The 20,725-nt window shown below is 51.4% G+C and overlaps 1 protein-coding gene across 3 annotated transcripts in view; it reads left to right on the top strand.

Moving 5' to 3' along the window:
• Positions 1-20,725, top strand: part of ITPK1 (inositol-tetrakisphosphate 1-kinase) — a 176,546-nt gene that overhangs the window by 35,899 nt on the left and 119,922 nt on the right. For 2 of the 3 annotated variants that reach the window (XM_055361277.2, XM_004055596.5), the window contains exon 3: positions 4,112-4,136. In XM_055361277.2, the coding sequence (XP_055217252.1) occupies positions 4,112-4,136 (25 nt within the window). Of the gene's footprint in view, positions 1-4,111; positions 4,137-14,449; positions 14,542-20,725 lie in introns of those variants that run through there. The other variant, XM_055361278.2, reaches the window with a different exon arrangement.

The following is a 20,725-nucleotide window of genomic DNA, read 5'->3' as shown; positions in this document are numbered from 1 at the left end:
TTACTTTCCCTATAGTTTTGAGGGTAGCATATATGTTCATTGTAGAAAATCTGGAAAACACAGGGAAGTATGAAGGAAAAACCACAGCCCCGTGGCCACAGTTAACACTGCAGCACACGCCCCTCAGTCTGTTTTCCAGGTACCGGAATGTTTCCACGGGCTTAGAACCCATTGCGAGTGCTGCAGCCTGGTGGTCCCCACTGCAGGCCTCATTTCAGCTCCTCTTTGGGACAGCACTTGGAAGCTTTTCATGATACATCCTGAGCTCTGCTGTCTTGTGTCCTCCATTGATCGATTGCTTCGTGCTTTTATCAAGCATCTATTTAAGAAACAATTAAAAAATATATTTTCCAGTTTTTGATAACATGTTATAGGCACATGGCACAACATTGAAGCAGTGTATGAGGGGACACAGTGAAAAGGAAGTCCCTCGGCCACCCCAGCTGCCCTTGCCCTTGACCAGGGGCCCTACCATGATTGTTTTCCTGTAGCACCCTCAGGTTCACTCTGTGTGTACAGAAGCACACATGCTTGTCCTGGATGTTGTTCTTAACACAGATAATTATCTACAGCACACAAGGTTTTGCATCTTACCTGTTTCACACAGCCACGTCTTGGAGATAATTCCTCGTGGGTGCATGGAGGCCTTCTGTGTTCTTTTTTACTGCTGCATACTATTCCTTTGACTGTGTGTGGTTTGTTAATGTCCCCTCTTGGGGGAAGTTTAGTTTGCTGCTAGTGTTTTGCTATCACATACAGTTTGGTAATTAACAGGGCAGAGCCGGAAACATATTGCACACTTGAGCCTGTCTGTGGGGTGATGAGGTGGGATCGTGGAGCCAGGGTTTTCAGGAGGAACAGTCACTTGACAACCAATGCTCTGGTTTGTCTTCCCTCCCCCTGTCTCCCATGTCCCTTCCTTTTCCCTCTTCCCCTTTGGCTTCATCATTCAATTTCTGAACTTTCTGGTTATGGCGGGACTTTAGGAACTTGCTTCTTGGGGAATCGAGGTTGTTGGTGCCTTTGCTCTGCACGAGTTTCTCAGTGAAAAATGAGCCCCGACAGGTTGTTTTATTTTCCCGAGAGACTGTGGTGGTGCATGTGGGATTCCACCACCAGAGGGGATGCAGTTTTCCGCTGCCACCTCCTGGTCCTTCCATTGCACTGAGGCCCTGGAGGCTGGAGACCAGGCCTTCCAGCTTGGTGCCACCCTTGCCCACGGTGGTGCACCTGGTGGTGAACACCTGGGTGTGGGGAGAGCCCTGCTCCGGGCCAGCTCCTGCACTTCCTGAGCCTCCCAGGCCTCGGCCTGCTCTGCAGGTAATGGGGTAACCACTGTCCCACCCTCATGAGGCTGCAGAAGGTATTGGTGAGTGGTGAGCTTCAAGGGGTGTGTAGCATACGTGGGTGGCCCCCTCTTTTCTGCCACTGTTGCAACTTATCCTTTTTTTGGAGCTCTGAGCGACAGAGGAACTGCTGTGGCTCCTGGGAGATCAACCCCACTTAAGATTGCAGCCTATCTTTTCTCTAGATTACTTTTTTGTTGCTTTCTTATTTTATGTGTTCCATCTGTTTTCAGTGAGAGACTGTTTTTTTAGGACTAAGGGAGGGAGAGCTGCCTGGGATGATGTAAAATGTGGACTGATTGGAATTGACCTCAGTAAAGAGAGGAGAGTCACACGCTGGGATAACCCAGATGCCAGCAGGGTTGACTCAGAGGGAAACCGAGGCCCTGGCCCAGAGCCCAGTGGAAGTCTGTGCTCCTCTGTCACCAGCCTTTCCCATTGTGCGGTTCACAGTCTCGGTGATTTGGGACTTGAGTTTTCTGTCCTGGAGCAGGGCCGCTGGAGTTTGGGCTGGCTCCTCAAGGTCCTCTGCTATGTGTCCTGGGTCAGGTTCCCGTCAGTGACGCTTCCTTCCGCTTTCTCGTCCGTGCGGGGGGAGGGGCAGGATGATTGGGAATGAGGCAGGGGCTGAGGTGTCCACAGGTGCTCAGAAACGGTGCAGGTTGTGAGCCGGTGGTTGGGTGTAGCACAGGTTCCTCATGATGCTATCTGTCACTGTGCTGTGGGCTGTGGTGGCCCAGGGCTCTGCTGTTGTGTGTCTCCCCTGTCCCTCATGAAATCGTGGAAGCAGATGGATATTGGCCACCATTCCTACAGGAACTGCAGACAAGCTAAGAGACACTAAGGGTCCCTGAATGCCTCAACCAGGGTGGTTCTCAAACTGGATTCCTCGGGGCCCAGGTTTCTGTTGAGGTATCGGGGGTTTGAGGGAAGGTGGGCTGGGTGCTTCCCACAGTGGGACCTGGTCAGCTCTCCTTGGCCTCTGTCTTCCTGTCTCATGGAGTGGCTCCTTTGTTGAGGTTCCGCTCAGTGCCTTGCTATCAGAAGGTGTTAAGGAAGCCCTCACTGAATGAGCTGACAAACACGTGTAGGAATTGGTGGGCGGCGCCTCAGCTGTGCCATGAAACAAGGGGGCAGGGGTGCCCAAAGGTTCCTGTGGGGCTTGTGCCCATCTCCTCCCTAAGACCTTGAGCCTCTCAAGGGCCCAGACTGTGGAGGTTGCATTTGTTGTACCCTCCGAGTGCTGGGCCCAGGAGCTGAGCTAAATTGTTACACATTTACACCTTCATCTGCCAGCAGCCGTTGAGGAGTGTCTGTGTGCCAGGTGGGCATCATAACTGGGCACGGGCACACATAGCTTTAAAGTTTGGCATAGTCCCTGCTCCAAGGAGCTTGGGTGAGTAAACCACACATTCCTGACCTTGCCTGGCTGCAGCCATCTCTGAGCATCTGCTGGAGGCCTTTCTTCCCAGCACAATGTGCACAGTATGCTGTCTTGGGTGCCTTGGTCCCTGCAGGTCCTGGTGGCCCTACACCAGTGCTCGTCCCTGGCTCATAGCAATCAATACCCCAGAACAAAGGGCCGAGACAGTGGTAGCCTTAAGTTCTTCCAGGTTAGGAGGCATCCTGGAGAGGCTATGCTGAGCTGAATCCTCAAGGCTGGGGTGGGAGGTGGGCACCAGGGCCAGGGAGGAGAAAGCCCTGTGTGCCAGAGCTGCACAGATGAGCACTTCCTGGGCCCACAGTAAGAAATGTGGGGTGGGGGAGGCTGGACGTGGTGGCTCGCGCCTGTAATCCCAGCACTTTGGGAGGCTGAGGCAGGCGGATCACCTGAGGTCAGGAGTTTGAGACCAGCCTGGCCAAAATGGTGAAACCCCATCTCTACTAAAAATACAAAAGTTAGCCGGGCTTGGTGGTGGGTGCCTGTAGTCCCAGCTACTTGGGAGGCTGAGGCAGGAGAATCGCTTGAACCTGGGAGGCGGAGGTTGTAGTGAGCTGAGATCGTAACACTCCACTCCAGCCTAGGCAACAGAGTGAGACTCTGTCTCAAAAAAAAAAGAAATGGGTCAGGGAGAGAAGGGTAGGAGTCAACAGAAAGCCTTTGTGTGTTCTGGGCAAACCCCGACCCAGGCCATGAGGCTCCTAAAATTGGGTGGCAAGAGTCAGGTTACGTGGTGGCCGTGGGACTGCATGTGAGCGGGGAGGATGTGGAGGACATGAGTGCAGCTTGGAGGCTGTTGGCGAGGCCGGGGCAGGCATCAGTGGGGCGTTGGGAAGGCAGCGGGCAGGACTGTGTGGGCCTCCCGTGTGTGGCAGTGGATGGGTTGGGGCATGACTGGCTGTGGCAGGTCCTGGGGCGAGACCTGATGGGGAGGACATGGGGAGCTATGGGGGTTGAGCTCAGCAGGGACGGCAGGTGGTGGGGATGGTGGTGAATTCGGTGGCAGGGGCCTTGGGATGACCCAGGCTGGAGCTCGGCCGACAGAGGCCCGGCCCAGGAGTGGAGGGAGGTGGCTGGCGTGGGGCCTCCAGAGGACTCCAGCAAGTCCCTCTGCAGAGCCAGCCCTCTCAGTGGGAAGGTGGTTTGAGGAGTGGCTGGGAGTGGAAGGCATGGCCATTCTGGGACAGTAGCAGGAGAGGCGCAGCTGCCGGCTCCCTCCTGAAACCCCCTCATGGTCCTGCCCTCAGCCGGCTGTCGGGAACCTTCGGAAAGGACGTGTCCAGCCTGCTGGAGTAACGCTTGTTTTCTTTGTTTTTCTCCACAGGAAGCGAGGGATGGAAGTTGTGCAGGTGAGTACAGACCATGTCCCCGTGGTTCTTTGGGTAGTGGGGCCCTTGGTGCCCACCTCTCTGTCTCTCCTCCTCTCCTCCAGTGTTGGGCACGGCTTTCTCTCTTCTTCACATGCAGCTTGTTTTTAGCTCCCCTGTGGATTTGATGTAGTTTCTGCCCTCGCCTGGGCAGACTCCGATAGGGGCTTCTCGGGTTTGGAGGGTTGCTGTGGCTTTGTCAGTGGGGAGAGGGTTGGTTTGGGAGTCCTGAGGGGGGTGTGCATGGCAGTGGTCAGGTTAGGGTGGGTGTGGGAAGGGTGAGGGGGCAGTAGGCACCCGGCTAGATGTCCAGTTGTCTTGTGCTTTGTGTAGCCTCACCCTGGGTGGACTTGGTTCAGGTGCTCATTAACTAGAAAAAGAAGGATGGATGGAAGAAGAAGGAAGAATGGATGGAGGGGGAGGGAAGGATCTTGGAGGGAGGGGAAAGGTGGACAGATGGAGGGAGAAGGAAGGATGGAGGGAGAAGGAAGGATGGATGGAGGGGAGGAAGGATAGAAGGATGGATGGAGAGAAGAGGGAAGGATGGATGGAGGGGGAGGAAGGAAACATCAAAATACTCTCAGACTCTATGTGAGGGGCAGGCTGTGTTATTTGCACTAAAGGCTGTACCTGGCACCTAATGGGTACTTGTTAAACCTGATGGTGGCCTGGCCATGTCCTCTGTTCCCCACGCTGTCCCCATTGAGGGTGACTCTGTGGTCTGTGCAGCTGGGCTGGCATCCCATCTCCTTGCCTTATGGTCCTCATCTATCTATAGCTGCAGAGAGGGGAACTCAAGCTGGGGACTAGATCAGGGCAGTGGAGGTGCTGGCCCCTGCTAGAATATCTAAGGGGCTTTCAAAAAGCCCGCTGGGGAGCTCTTCCAGCCCACCCCTGTTAACTTCAGCTCCAGGCCTTCCCTCAGCGGCCGTAGGAGAGCAGCGTCCCCATTCCTGCAGGTTCAGCATTGCAGGCCCCAGGTTTCCCCTGCTCCTGGGACCATACTGGGGCTGGTTGACGGGTGGGGCTGGTAAAGGATCCTCCTGACCTCCCTCCTGGTAGTTTGTGGGTTGACTTGTCACTGGAAGACTGAGATTTGTTTTGGGGTAAGGAGGTAGTTTCTGGAAGCCTCTCAGCAGCTCTAGGTTTTTGTCCAGGCTCTTGGCTCTGCAGAATTGCATGATCTGCACTAGATTTTTCTTTTTTCTCTTCTTTTTTTTTTTTTTTTTTGAGAAGGAGTCTCGCTCTGGAGTGGAGGCTGGAATGCAGTGGAGCTATCTCAGCTCACTGCAACCTCTGCCTCCTGGGTTCAAGTGATTCTCGTGCCTCAGCCTCCTGAGTAGCTGGGATTAGAGGTGTGCGCCACCACACCCAGCTGGTTTTTGTGTTTTTAGTAGAGATGGGGTTTCACCATGTTCCTCAGGCTGATCTTGAACTCCCGACCTCAGGTGATCCACCCACCTCGGCCTTCCAAAAGTGCTGGGATTACAGGTGTGAGCCACCGCGCCCAACCTGCACTGAATTTTTCTGTGGGCTTTAATTTCTCCATCATCAAGTGGGGGATACTGGAATTCAGGAATGGCTTAGGGGTGTGTGTTCAGGGACCATTTCTGTTTGATTGGTTTTGGCGGCCTGGAGGATCCTAAATCTGTGAGTGGGTGGGAACAGGGGTTGATCTGTAGTGCCTGCCAGGGGTACAGGCGTGGAAAGAGGAGGTGTGGTTATTCATCTCATCACGGGGTTAGATGGTCTCTAACCATTGCACCTCTAGGATGCGGTGGCTTCTATTTCCCTTTTAGCCCTCTATGATGGTTCACTGGGAAATCCACGGATCCTTTACAGATGCTGCTTTACCCACAATAAGCCTGAGACTGACAGCTGGGGCTCACTGTGCTCAGGAAGGCCCCGGATTGCCCTGTGGTTCCGCCCAGCCACTTGGGAGGGTCCATGGGGGAACTGCTGTGGGAGCCATTTTCAGAGGAAGTGAGTTCAGGTGCTCCCCAGCAAACACACTGCCTGAGAGGGCAAGACAGCCTTCCCCCATGCCTGATCCTGTCCATACGCGACCTCAAACTGTCACACAGTGGGTGTCACCCCCACCGCTCGAGGAGAGGATGAGAGATGGACAGGGGTCGGTGGGTTTCATTTATGTGGTATTCTGGGAAGATTTAGACTAAAATCTTTAATCTGCTCGGTCTGTGGGAGGAACAGGAGACTGGAGCCATTGTGTCAGAATGTCTGGGGCAGAAGAAGCATTGCGAAATCTTTCTCGACATGTATGCTGTTCATTTAGGTGGTGGCTTGGGGGAGGAAGTGGTGGCTGGGGACTAGAGCAAAGCCAAACTGGACACTTTACACTCCAGCATCTAAAAATAAAACCTACCACGATACCTCTCTGTTCACCTCCTCCTGGCATCCCTGCGTTTGGAGAACTTTCAGATTTTAAGACATTGAGAAAGACTCTGCAAAAACGGGAAGCCAAGCCACTTGGCTGGCTTTTCAAAATCAGCTGGGCTTCTGTGCACAGGATCTCCAGGCTGCTGGGCCATGGGAGCTGGGGGTGTTTGCAGTCCTCTGGGTTCAGGTGCTGGTGACTGAAGAGGACACGCGTCCCCTTGCTGCCAGCCATCTTTCTGGGTTTCCTATGTCTGGTACCTGAGGGGCGCTTCCCGTTCTGTACAGCCACCCAGGGATGGTGTGGTGTTAAGTACCCTTTAGAGGTGGGGAAACTGAGGCTCAGAATGCTGTGCTTTCTCTTGGGGATTTCAGCTGGCAGTGGTGGAGTTGGGATTTGAGTGCAGGTCTGTCTGTCTCAAAAGCCTGTGGCCCGTGGTTTTCTGCTGAACGGTCTCCTCTGCGTGTTCATAGGTTCTCCATTTACTAAATGCTTCCGTTCCTCTTATTACCTGGACTTTGGCTGCTGTCTAAAAAAAAGGATGTTGGGGCCAAGGGTCAGGACTCAAGACTGCAAAACGCTGGTGACCGGAGGTCGGTTGGTCATGGGAGTTGTTTCTCTTCCTGTTATTTAATGGCAACAGTAACAGTCCTTTTATTGAGGACTCCAGTGTACCAGGCGTCGTGGGTTTACTTTAAGGAAGCATTTGTGTGTAACCTTCCCGAGGTGGGTGTGGGAGCATATTTAAGAAAGTGGATTTTGCAGATCTCAGTGTCCTCATGTGCCTGTGCTGGAGGCTGAGGAGCTCGGGAGCCCTTCTTCCCTGCCACCCCTGTGCCTCTTCACCTCGTTCCTCCTCCCACCTCTTCAGAGGATTGTGCACTCTGTGAGGCGCAGGGCCGCCTGGGGTCAGGTTCCTGTCTGTGTGACCTTGGGCCAGTTGCCTAACGACGCTGTGTCTTTCTGCTCATCTGTAAAATGGGGATAATCATGGTGCTGGTCCCCTGGCACCACTGTGAGGACTGAGTTACTTTGGGTGAAGTAATTGGCACTGGGCCTGGCACACTGGAAGCTGGCTGTCTGCAGGAGAACTGTACACTATCCACAGGCAGACCTGACCGAGTGTGAGACCTCAGGGCATAAAACCCTCCTGGTGGTCAAGTACAGTGGCCAGTCATTGTCATCCTGGGGCCAGGGAGGTATTTCCAGTTCCCTGCTTGCAGCAAAATTCAAAGAGTACCTGATGGTGTCATCAGCTGATAGCACATTAAGAATGACCTTTGTTTTGGGTGACTGAGGTGGGTGGATTGCTTGAGCTCATGAGTTTGAGATCTGCCTGGGCAACATGGCAAAACCTCGTCTGAGGGTTCCCCCCCAACCACAAATACAAAAAATTAGTCGGGTGTGGTGGTGTATGACTGTCATCCCAGCCGCTTGGGGCTGAGGTGGGAGGATCACTTGAACCCAAGAGGTTGAGGCTGCAGTGAACTGAGATCGTGCCACTGCACTTCAGCCTGGGTGACAAAGTAAGACACTGTCTCAAAAAAAAAAAAAAAGAATGATTTTTGATAAGAGATTACTAGATTACTGTAATTCTTGGCAAATAATTATAAATGAATCCAAAGAATTTGCTATGGTAAATCTCTTTCCATTCCATTTTTTAAATTTGAATAAGTGGTTTCTGTTCTCACATCTGTAAAAATTAAATGCAGATGAAATTGATAAACCCTGTCTTATTCTAGCAACAGGCAATATTCATCTGAGGATTCATGAAATAATTTTTCAAAAAATTCCTATTCATTGTATAGATGTATTTTTAATAAGATTTATTTATTAAATTTTATTTATTTAATTTTTTTTTTTTTTTTTTTTTTTGAGATGGAGTCTTGCTCTTGTCGCCCAGGCTGGAGTGCAGAGGCATGATCTTGGCCCACTGCAACCTCCGCCTCCCAGGTTCAAACGATTTTCCTGCCTCAGCCTTCCAAGTAGCTGAGGTTACAGGTGCCTGCCACCATGCCCAGCTAATTTTTTTTTTTTTTTAAGTAGAGATGGGGTTTCACCATGTTGACCAGGCTGGTCTTGAACTGCTGACCTCAGGTGATCTGCCCACCTCAGCCTCCCAAAGTGCTGGGATTACAGGCGTGAACCACTGTGCCTGGCCTAATTAAGTTTATTTTTAAAGGTTATTTCTTATACAATTTTGCAATATATTTCTGTCTTATTGATCAATTGTATACTTATAGTAATTGTTATAATAATTCAGTCCAGGAGAAAACTTTTGACAGAGCTTTATGATCACAGGAAATTAAAAAAAATTAAAACATTGATTTTTGTATTTTTTGGCCCTATAGTATATAATAGGATAATCAGTATAAGGCTTTCAAGCATAAAATACACTGTGATAGTATAAACATCTCTGAGGGAGATCAGAGTTTGTGGAGGAAAAAGGAACACTGTTAAATTTCCAATGGTTAAAGAAGAGCTTGATTATGTAATTTAAAAATGGATGATGGTGAATCTCAAATCGCCGTGGTATTTAGATACCATTGGATCCATTTAAAAGAGAAACATTAACAGTTTTATTTTTAAATGTTAATATTTACAGTATGTTGGAAATTACATCCTCTTCAAGTATTTAGACTTATGATGAGAAATTTTTCATATCAACTTAAAAATGTGCAAATAGATATGTAGTTTTAAACATTTATTTTGTGGGGGTTTGGTTTGAAGTCCACTGCTTCAGAACATTACCCTGTTTACTTCTCAGAACCAGGCCTGAGGCAAATCTTTCCTCGGAGAGGGACAGCACGAGGCCTGGCTCTCAGGCTGTCCAGAGGCCCTGATGGGGCTGGGCTGGACTGGGCTGACTCTGGGGCCCAGAACTGTGCTCTGAGACTTGCTTGGCAGTGGACTTGTCTGCAGACCTGGTCTCTTGGGCCACATGATGATGATCATGAAAGACACAGCACTGTCTGCTCAGGGCTGCTCAGGCAGGAAAGGAAGTCGCAGGGGAGCCAGGACCCAGGTAGCTCAGAAGAAGAGGATGTCCTACTTTGTGTTTAGAGCAGGGAGTTGGGCTGCAGGACAAGGGAAGAGTGTAGTAAGGGTCGTGGGACCAGATGCTCTCTACCTCCTGTCTTCAGAGGCTACTTGTCATGACGGTGATGGTGGCAAGTGCCTGTTTCCTCAGCTCCGTGCTCTGTAGTATGGTAATGGGAATGCTGGACGCACGGGGCACCCTGACTCCACCATTTCAGTGTTGAGTTGGTCTCACTGAGTGCTGAGCTGAGGGCCCCTCATAGCCAGGCCGTGCAGACGGGACACAGTAACATGCAGCAGTTTCCCCGACACTTGCTATGGATAGGCCCCAGGTGCTGGGGGCTCACACAGGCCCAAGCCAGGCCCCTTCAACTCTCTGTGATGTCTGCGGACAGTGGCCAAGGTAGGCAGGGACAGCAGACAGGCACAGAGGAGGGCCCTCACGCAGCCTGGTAAATCAGGAAGGCTCCCTGGAAGAGGAGTCTGGTTAGTGGCAATGAGCCCATCTACCCAACAGATCCTATCTGAGAGGCAAGGCCTGACAGGGCTCGACCCAGTTCCTAGGTCCTTGTGCTTCCTTCTAAAACATCTAGTTGCTAAATTGACCAAGTGCCAAGCACGGCACTATGATTACTTCCCCCGTACACAGGAGCCTGTGTCGGAGAAAATATCCCCTTGGTTGTCTGTGGTCTGGGGAGTGGGGCTGGGGCTCTCCTGTGGGCCGGGCAGAAGGCCTGCATCAGCCTTGCTAGGTGCTGTCACCTGGGGGCATCTTCCACTCCGATCCAATCTGTGGGGAAGGCTCAGGAGGAGCGGTTTCCTCATCCAGGGACTCACTGCCTCTTTCTGGAATAGTCCTGAATTTGGTGGAGGAAGACCCTGAAAGAAAGACCCACCTGCTGCCGGGCCCCCTCCAGCCTGGACGTCCTTAGGGAAGTATGTTTTGCAGCCTGACCTCTGCCCTGGCCTGTTCTCTGGGCTGCCTTTCCCCAGTTATTATAAAAGATCAGGGGAGAAGGTGACTGTTAGCATGAGAGGGCTCGGGGTTTGACTTTAAAATGCGAATGAGCAATCTGTAAGTGTGAGAAGTGCAGTAGCCAGTTATAGATTCACTGTCCTCCATCCAAATTCCTTGAGAATTCAGACACTATGAAACCCAGTCTCTGGTGCAGCGGCTGTTTCTCAAGCAGGCAAGGAAGTAAGTAAGTTCTCCCAGCTTGCAAATGAGTAAATGGTGGGCATACGTCTTTCTGTCCGTGTTTTCTCCAGAGCTGGTGCTGGCTAGCATGCTGGTGACCTTTGTATATGTGTTTTTACCCCTTCCTGCACCAGACTTTCAGGGAAGGAGGTTGGGTGGGTGACCATCAAACCACCAAGAAAAGGCAAGTCTGAGAAAGAGACACTAAGACCCCAAGGGAAGGTCCATGTGCCTGGGGCCGAGGCAGAACTGGGTGCTGGGCCTCTGGAGGCGAAGGAACTGTGGGGATGCCCACTGGCAGGGAAACCGTGGGGATGCCCAAGCCCAGGGGCAGGGCAGGCCTGTCTGAGCTGTGGGGGAGTGGTGAGGATGCAAGGCTGGGCATGTAAGGAGGAGTGGGCCATCAGGGGATGGAGGCCATACCTCCTGACATGGAATAAACCGGGCCTAGGGGCTGGCAGGAGGCGAGATGTTAGAATGGCCTTACAGACAAGGAGCATGGCCAGGGCCACACACAGCAGCTGGGGAAGGGGGTCCTTTGGCTGCCAATGGCTTGGAAAGGCTACAGCCCCAGGCTTGAGGGGGCTAGTGAGAGACCAGGCTGGAGAGAGTAGCGGTGCCAGGTGAGTTGTTCATGGGGTGCTGTGTCAGGGGCATGGAGGGGCTTCTGCAGGCGAAAGCTGGGTGCTCCAACCCGAGGCTATGCGGGAAGAGCCGTGGGGAGGATACATGGAGGGTGATTAGACAGGGCTGCACTGGAAAGCAGACAGCAGGGTTTTCTGAGAGCGGCTGTGGCTGCAGCCTAGTGAGGGGTGATGTGCTCTCCAGGGGCTCCTGCAGTGACAGAGGGCAGCAGGAGACAGATGGCAGGGTGTGGTACCTGGGTAGATGTGGGAGGTGAGAGGGGGAGGATCAGTCCCCAGACTCCTCCCTTGTTTCTGGCCGGAGTGCCTGGGCATGGGGGTGCAGGAGGAGCAGCCACCAGGGAGGGAAAGCCCATGCCAGCACTGGCGCTTTCCGATAGGTGTGCTGAGTGCAGGCAGCGGAGGCCTGTGTTGGTAGCTGCTCTCCGAATTCAGAGCCAGAGGGGACTCATGTGGTTGCGTGGTATGCATCTCTGGAAGGATTATAGGTGCTAAATTCTCCATCTCAGCATTAAAAATGTACTTGTTATTTAGGTTATATTTTTACATGGTACCAACATTTTTTTAAAAGGTATGCTGAACACAGTGTCAAATGATCAATCCACAGCGAGGTTCCCTCTGCCACCCATACTCTACAGCGTACCCCAGCTGGCTGACCCCGGTGCTCTTGATGGATTTTATTTCCAGGTCACTGGGGCATAGGTAGGGGTGGACACCTGTGAACATCCTTCCTTCTGTCGATTTTCTCTGCCATGTGCTGTGGAGCCAAGCGTAAAGGGCTTTGGGAATAACGATCGCTGTGGGGTTCTGACATCTTTGGAGCTGGGACAGCCCATGGCAGACATGCGGTCCACCCATATCCTGGGCAGTGGCTTTCTGAAGTTCACGTGAGCCTGACTCTGACCTCTCCCCAGACCCCATCACCTCCAAGGAGGACCGCCACGGGCTTGGGGGGCTGGCTCTGCACACAGTGTTTCCATGTGGTCATTTGAGGCCAGTAATGGACACAGATTGCTCTTGGCTGTGCCTCACTTCCCTGTGGGGTCCAGAGACCTGGGTTTGAGTTTCTGAGTCTGTTTCCTGGCTGTGGATCTTTTCCTTCCTCTTTGAAGGGATGACAGCGCACAGGATTGAAGATACCTAAGAGATGCTGAAGGAATATTAATTGATTTTTACTCATCTGTTGTTATGAATAATGGTGGCATTTCTGTGGGGAAAATACAGCTACAGATGAAACTGGGCTGTTGAGAAAGATACATTGTTTCAGTGTGGAGAATATAGTTTTTTTTTTTTTTTTTTTTTTTGCCTCCCCTCTGTATCACTTTTGGGTTTCTAACAATTGTGGATTCCATCTTACTCATTCCTTTCTTAAAAGATAGATTTTATGGTTTTTTTAAAAATTTGAAATGCAGGTATTTTTTTTCCCCTAAACATTGAAAATTATTTTCATTCTCCATCATTTACTATTTGCTTAGGCTATGTAGATAACAAATAAGACAAAGTTATGTGAAAGCATGATCCCCATAGTGTTTTTTAATGATGATGATACATGAGGTGCTGGGAAGGGTTATATAAATCAGGGTCTGCTCATAGCAGTTCTCCAATGTGGCCATTAAAAAAAAAATCACATTTTGGAAGACAGCGTGGGGAAATGCTTGTGAGTTGCTTTGAGTACTGTCGTCATACTCTGAGTGGTTTCATTTCTATCTGTTTTATTTTGGTTCCTGAGCTTTTTAGGTTTGCTGTTAGAAATAGAAGCTGTCACCGTGTTGCAGTCTTGTGCAGCTTCCGAAGCCTGTGGCACTCAGTTCTAGGGCGATTCTTTCTCCAGCCTTTGATGCACTGAGTCAATTTGAGCAAATCCTTTAAAAAAAAAAAAAAAGTTCCCACATCCCATGTCAAGACAACAGAGCTCTGCCAGGGCAGGTGGGGCTCCCTGTGCTCCAGGGTGCCTGGGTGCCTTCTTGCAGGCAGGCTTCCAGAACCCCAGGCCCTCCTCACCACACCACGCAGGGTTGGGACTGGATCTCCCTGGTACCTGCCACCCTTGCTTGGCTGTCAAATGTCAAGAATTCCGTGGCCTCAGTGGAGCGTGCCAGGTAAGCATTTTACGTAAAAGCAAAGAAAAGAGATGGAATGAAGTACACAGGGGAAATAGGAAGGGATGGAACGGGGGTTTTACAAAGGGCCAGAAGCAAGATTCTGCTCTTAAAGTAGCTGACTGTCCTGGCATTCTGGGGTGAAGGTATCCATAGCATTGCTACTCAGAGTGTGATCCTAGGAAATCTGGGTGCAGATGGAGAAACTCGGATGCAAACACTGGATTCCTCAGCAGTCGGTTCCCGTTTGGCCTGGTGCAGGGCTGAGACTCTGAGGAGGAGGCATCTTGACCTGAGGGCCCTGGACTGTGCTCCTTGTCCAGCTGGGCGCAGCACCATCGTAGTCAAAGCCAGGAATGGAGATGCATTGCCTCAGGTCAGTTCCAAAGACCAGGAAGCGTCCCTGAGTATTTCAGATGAGTAAGGACCTGGCATCTCCCTCTTCAGCCCCTTCCCTGCTCTCATATTTTTATTCATGCTTTTAGAACTGCTAAATGTCAGCTGGGTGCAGTGGCTCCCGCTTGTAATCCCAGCACTTTGGGAGGCCGAGGTGGGTGGATCATGAGGTCAGGAGATCGAGACCATCCTGGCTAACACGGTGAAACCCTGTCTCTACTAAAAATACAAAAAATTAGCTGGGCGTGGTGGCAGGTGCCTGTAGTCCCAGCTACTCAGGAGGCTGAGGCAGGAGAATGGCGTGAACGCGGGAGGCGGAGCTTGCAGTGAGCCGAGATCGCGCCACTGAACTCTAGCCTGTGACAGAGCAAGACTCCGTCTCAAAAAAAAAAAAAAAAAAAAAAAAAGAATTGCTAAATGTCACCTTGGCAGTGACACCTACCCTGCTTTCCCAGCAGACGCCTCTGCCCCCTCCACACACACACACACACACATGCACGCACACACACGCACGCACACCAAGCTGAGCTGCCTGTTGGTGTGTCCTCCTGAGGCTGGGACTTGCTGGTCTCTGAGGAGCACATGGTCTGGCCCTGATGTGTGCTGTGTCTACTGGGTGAGTGAATTAAGGACTGAGCTATTGTGCTACACAGGATGCGGCAGGCCTCGAGGGTCTGTGTGTGCTAAAAATAACTCTAGATTATTCTTTTGCTCATTAAGTAATATGTACTCGTGGAAATCTTGGGAAGTCAAGATAGGCTCACAAATGAAAACCCAGAGATAATTATTGAAGCAATTTTTACATAAAATATGCTCTTTTTTCTATATGATGTGCATTCAGGTTAGGCTTTTCTGTGTCCCTAGTTTTGCCACTTGCATTCAGGGGAACAGTTGAGCATTTGCCTGTGCCATTTAAACACCTTGGAAATTGCTGTTAGAGTGGCTGCACCAGCTTCCCACCATCCCTATGTCCCAGCATCTAGAACCGTTTCTCTGCTCCAGAGTCTCAAGTTCTAGGTTATTTCTGGTTTGCTGTTACTAACAGTCCTGCCCTGGGTGTCTCTGGACCTAAATCTTTGGGGACCTAAGTCACATCTCAGGCTGTTTCATTGGGTTACGGTCTAGAAGTGACTTCAGGATTTTGTTGCTAAAGAAGAAGGGGAGAATGGGTGATAGGTTGGGCTGCAGCTAGTCAGCTGTGTCCAGCACACTCGGGCCCTGGACTTAGAACTGGACAGGTTACTTGCCCCCTCTAAGCCTCAGTTTATTCTTCTGTAAAATGGAAATAATAATGGACCCAGTCTCATAGAGTTCCAGGAGTGAGGTCATGCAGATAAGGAACAGCACAGAACCTGTTTACCTAGTTTGTCCTCAGAAGGAGCTGTTTGTGATTATTTACTGGTGCCACCTTCACCACCATCATTGTCATCCTCAGTGGCCCAGGGAAGCGTGAGTCTGAATGAGGTGTGTTGTGTAGTTAAATGATGCGATGGGTAGATGAGCCAAAATGAAAGGATCTTTTCTGTTTGATTTATTTTCATGAGTAAAAAAGCCAGAAATGTCTGTAGCATAAGTTATGTCTGTTTGGTTTGGCTAAAGCAGGGCTGACCAGGGATGAGTCTCCTGCTGTGAGTGAGTGAGGTCCCAGCTTGTCCTCTGGGGTTAGAGCAGATTTTGCTCTGGCTGGGGTGCATTTGGGGGCATGGGCTGATTTATGTTTTCCTTCTTTCTGGATCTCCCCAGGTCTAGCCATGATGGGGTGAAGGCATCACCCCCAGGGAGTGCTGACCCCTGACCCTAGCCCCATGACCCCCTCCCGTGCTAGTTCATTATGGGCAGGGGAGATCCCAGGGATTCCCCGCACACTCATCGTGACTTTTCCAAAAGCTGTGTAAATCCAGAGTTGTAACTTGGCTCTGTCTTTCTCCTTCCCCTTGATCCACCCCCAGCTCAAGAACTCCCCTGGGAAGCACAGTGGCTCCCGTCTTTGCCTCAAGTTCTCTGATGTTCTGCACAAATGGTAGGCAGAGACAGCCCTTTCAGGGACCTGATTGCCCTGGTGTCTAGTTCTCCTTTCACAGGACTGTTTTCCAGCTCGACTGTCAATCTGAGTCTTTCTCTTTTTGAGCTTTATGCAATGGCCTTAGAGTATACCCTATAAGGAGATCCCAGCTTGCTGGTGCCCGGCCCTGCAGCTGTGTCCCAGAAACTTGGCGGTGGTGCATGGGGCTCACTCAGCACTTCTACAGAAGCCGCCTGGGGTGGCTCCCAGGGTTCCGATGGGAATGGGGTACAGAGGCCTGAGAGGGGGCTTTGATCAGGTGTCCTGGGGGAACATTTAGAGCTCCTGGATTCTCTGCAGGAAGGCCACCAGCAGCCAGGCATGATGGCCTGTGTCTGTAATCCCAACACTTTGAGAGGCCAAGGCAGGAGAATTGCTTGAAGCCTGGAGTTCAAGACCAGCCTGGGCGACATAGTGAGACCCCATCTCTACAAAAATTTTAATTTTTAGTTTTTGAGATGGAGTCTCGCTCTGTCGCCCAGGCTGGAGTGCAGTGGCACCACCTCGGCTCACTGCAAGCTTCGCCTCCCGTGTTCACGCCATTCTTCTGCCTCAGCCTCCCGAGTAGCTGGGACTACAGGTGCCCACCACCACGCCCGGCTAATTTTTTGTATTTTTGGTAGAGACAGGGTTTCACCATGTTAGCCAGGATGGTCTCAATCTCCTGACCTCGTGATCCACCCACCTTGGCCTCCCAAAGTGCTGGGATTACAGGTGTGAGCCACCATGCCCGGCCAATTTTTTTTTTTTTAAAGGTCACCAGCCCTGTTGTCTGGGCAGTAAGCACCTAGTAGGATTGCTTCAGAGCTCTAGAATGCACATGTAAAAATTCCAAAGTACGTTTGGGGTCTGGGCTGGGCTTCTATGAGCAGCCCAGGCAGCAGCAGTGAGAACTCCTGTGTGTGCCTCGTCTACTGAGTGCCAGGGTTAGTGCCCCACTTGCCAGTTGAGAGGACTGAGGCTCACACAGGTGGGCTTGTCACTGCCTAGCATGTGAGCTGTGGAGCTGGGATTGGATTCTAGAGGTGTGATGGCATAGCCAGTGCCTCTTCTGCTCCGAAGACTGCCTGCCTGGTGAGAGTCCAGTGACTCCTCCCTAGTTCCAGCTCTATCCCTCCAAGGCTGTGCAGTCCTGGGTAGTGGCACAACCTCTCTGAGGCTCATCCACCAGATGGTGATGAGATGGATGATTGAGACGAGGGGAGGGCAAGTGAGAAGGCCTTCTAAAACTCAGGCCCTTGTAGGGGAAGCGTGGGTAGCCTGAGGTCAGGGACAGGGCTTAGTGTGCTGTGTGGGGCTGTGGGGAGTGGGAAGCTCACTGGTTTTCTTGCTCCTGAGATGACTCGAGGGGTCTTGTGAAGCTCACACCCCTGTCTCACCGGGCAGGAGTTTGGCCTCCACTGTGGGTCTCTGCCATCTCAGGTGGGTGGGGGACCACGGGTCCCTGGGCAGGAGGGTGTGGGTTTCCTGGCTTAGAGGCAGACCTTGGCTCACTCCCTTCCTTGCCCAGGCAGTATTTTTGCCGCAGGCCCTGCCAAGTAGAAATAAGTTATTTACAGTGTTTTGACAGGATCATCGGCAGCCGGGATGGGCAAGGATGCCTTTGGGACTGAGCTAATGGCCAAGGAGTGGGGCTTGGAGGAGGGTCTGGCGTGGGAGAGAGATGGGAGATGGGGGTGGGGTGGGGGCGCACATTTACTGAACTTGATAAATCTTGACAAATGCCAGGCCTGGCCCTCCCTTAAGCCAGGGCTTTGGGGCCTGGTGAGGGCAGGACTTGATGAGTTTGCCTGTCGACCAAATATTCCGCCGGATCGCTCAGGACCCTCGGTTATTTTGCTGTCTGAGCCCTCAGTGCCTTCCTTTGTCCAGCAGGGACAAGGACCCCGCCCACCCAGTATATCTTCTTGGGGAGAAGATGAAACGCCTTGGTATATGATAGGCCAGGCCCTGGCCTTGACTGTGAGCCAGGCAGCCCCTGCAGCCCCTCACACTGGGCCACCATTGACCTGTTTTAGGACTTCAAATAGCATAGACCTGCCGCGGGACCAGGACCTCCTGCTAGTGCCTGACCTCTGTCCTGCATGATGTTCTGACCCTCCAGAAGCAGGTTTGAAAGTGCCTTTCAGGAAGGTCTGGAGAGCCTCCTGTGTAACTTGTGGGAACAAAATGTGTTACTCCCTAGCCGAAGGATAACCAGCACACTAAAATGTGAATAAAGTGTGACTTTATTCATGTCCTTTGAACATAAAAATGGCACACACACTGATGCATTAAAAAAACTTTTTTTTTTAATTAAAGTTTTTTAGAGATGGGGTTTTGCTCTGTCACTCAGGCTAGAGTGTAGTGGTGCGATCATAGCTTGCTGCAGCTTTGAACTCCTGGGCTCAAGCAATCCTCCCACCTCAGCCTTCTGAGTAGCTGGGACCATGGTGTGCACCAACATCTTTGATGCAGTTTTTTTTTTGAGATGGAATCTCGCTCTGTCGCCCAGGCTGGAGTGCAATGGCTCGATCTTGGCTCACTGCAACCTCCGCCTCCCAGGTTCAAGCGATTTTCCTGTCTCAGACCCCAGAGTAACTGGGATTACAGGCACGCGCCACCATGCCTGGCTAATTTTTGTATTTTTAGTAGTGATGGGGTTTCACCATGTTGGCCAGGGTGGTCTTGAACTCCTGACCTCAAGTGATCTGCCCGCCTCAGCTTCTAAAAGTGTTGGGATTATAGGCGCGAGCCACCAGCCTTGACATAGTTGTAAACAAAGTTGTGGTTCTGTTGTAATCTGTTCCCACAAACACACTTAGCATTCTCTTAGAGCTTCCCCCTTTGTTAAATGTCTACTTAGGCTTGCTTTTTAAATGACTGCATAATATTATCTGATTGTAACTGAAGTTCTTTGATTCCCTTGGTTGATGCTGGCCATGGTTCTGGTCTGTCACCTTTATAAATAGTATTGTGATAACCATCCACTTTTGATACTGTTTGGGCAAGCCTGTGATGATTATTTCTTTGGGTTACATAAGTAAGTTGTATATATTGTTTTTGTAGTCTGTAGGAGGAATATGTACTTCTTGGTGAAATAAACAAACCCCTGCATTTTGGGGAATTACAGAAAGGGAAGGTCTTGTGGGAGTTTGTGCTTCCAGATTTGAACGCTGTGTTATCACCTGTGCACCAGGCACGCATACAGCAACTCATTTCTCTCTCATGTGCCCTCCCTCCCCTCCTTTCTCACTCCTGCCCCAGACCCGCTCTCTCTGCCCATGAGGCTGGGGGCTGTGGCCTAGCCGCAGCTGTGCCCATGGACTTTTCTCCCCTTGCAACTGTTCCTCACCCAGGGAGAGGAGGAAGGAGTGGTGGGCTCTGGAGGAGGTGGGTGGTCCCCGGGTGGCCTCTGGTCTTGCTTCTTCCCAGCACTGAGGGTGCTTCAGCGTCCTTGCTTGGAAAAAGGGGTTGTCGTAACACCAACCTCTAAGGTTAAGAAGGGTAATTGAGATACGGTGTCAAAGTACTTATCACACAGCCTGGCCCCAGATCTGTGTTGAGGAATCTGCAGCTAGTGGTGGAGGGTTAGGAGTCATTTGGGGAATTGCAGTCTGGAAAGTTAATTTCTGAAGAGTATCAAACACCAGCTTGCATGTTAAGTTGTCTTTTGGAGTGATCCCTCCAGTGATTCCCTAGTGGTATGGAGCCAGTCCAGATTTGGAGTGGAACTTTTGTTGTGGGTGTGGGTCACTGTTCCAGGGAACCCCAGCTACCTGACCTTGAACCAAAATCCTTGTCATTGTGGAGCCTGTGTCCCCCTCTGCCTTGGACTTTTTTACTTTTATCTTCCTAGTTCTCATAATAGCTCTGTGAGATGGGATCTATTTATTATTCTCCCTATTTTGCAGATGAGGAAACTGAGGCTCAGATCTGTCACCTGCTTCTGTGATATTTCTAGTCACAGAGCTCCAAGCACCAATCACTCTGGGTCTTTGAACTCAGATCTGCTGTTGCCTATGGCCTAGGCTCTTTCTACTCTGACTCTTCCATCCCCTGCCCCTTCCCCAGTGCTAACCAGACCTCTCTGGTTCCTCATAAAAACCTCCCGTGGCCTTCCTGAATTTTCCAAGGCTACCACACAATCAGCCCCCTAATACCTTGCAAGCATGGGCCTTTTGCAGCAGAGCAGGGTCCCCTCCATTCCTGAGCTTATTTCACTGTCCCCATGCTGATACTCGCCTGTTCCAGACTGTGTACCCTCAGCCTGGCCTCTCTCCTGGTCAGGGTGCATGCCTGGCCCATGCAGCCTGGTGGTTCTGTGCTCGTCTCTGTGGCTCAAGTTTGCTCCCCGTCTTCTGACCCTGTATGTGTGGTGACCCAGAACGTGTTCCTCTTCATATCAGCCAGGGAGCTTGCAGGAAGCAGAGCTCACCCTCAATGGTTCAAAGAGAGCCTTGAAAGCAGGGGCGGTTTGTTGAGCTGTGGGCAGGGTTAAGGGAGCAGCGGGGGCTGGTGAGGCACCTAGAGCCTGGCAGCAGAGAGGAGCTGTTCCTGCTTCTTGGGCCGCAGGTAAGGTGAAGAAAGTGTCACAGAAGCTCTGTGATGGTAGTCATAGCAAGCCACAGCCACTGCCCAGGCATGTCACTGAAGCAGGGAGAGAGAGGGGACTAAATACCCCACCCCCGTCCTCCCGCCCTCTGGTCTCCTGCCAGTGACCCCTCTTGGCCAAGTGCAACTGGAAGCCCTGGATCTT

This window comes from Gorilla gorilla, chromosome 15, assembly GCF_029281585.2.
Source record: "Gorilla gorilla gorilla isolate KB3781 chromosome 15, NHGRI_mGorGor1-v2.1_pri, whole genome shotgun sequence".
NCBI classification, from domain to species: Eukaryota; Metazoa; Chordata; class Mammalia; order Primates; family Hominidae; genus Gorilla; species Gorilla gorilla.
The sequence above is the reverse complement of the archived record's forward strand: the minus strand, read 5'-3'. Positions and strand labels throughout refer to the sequence as shown.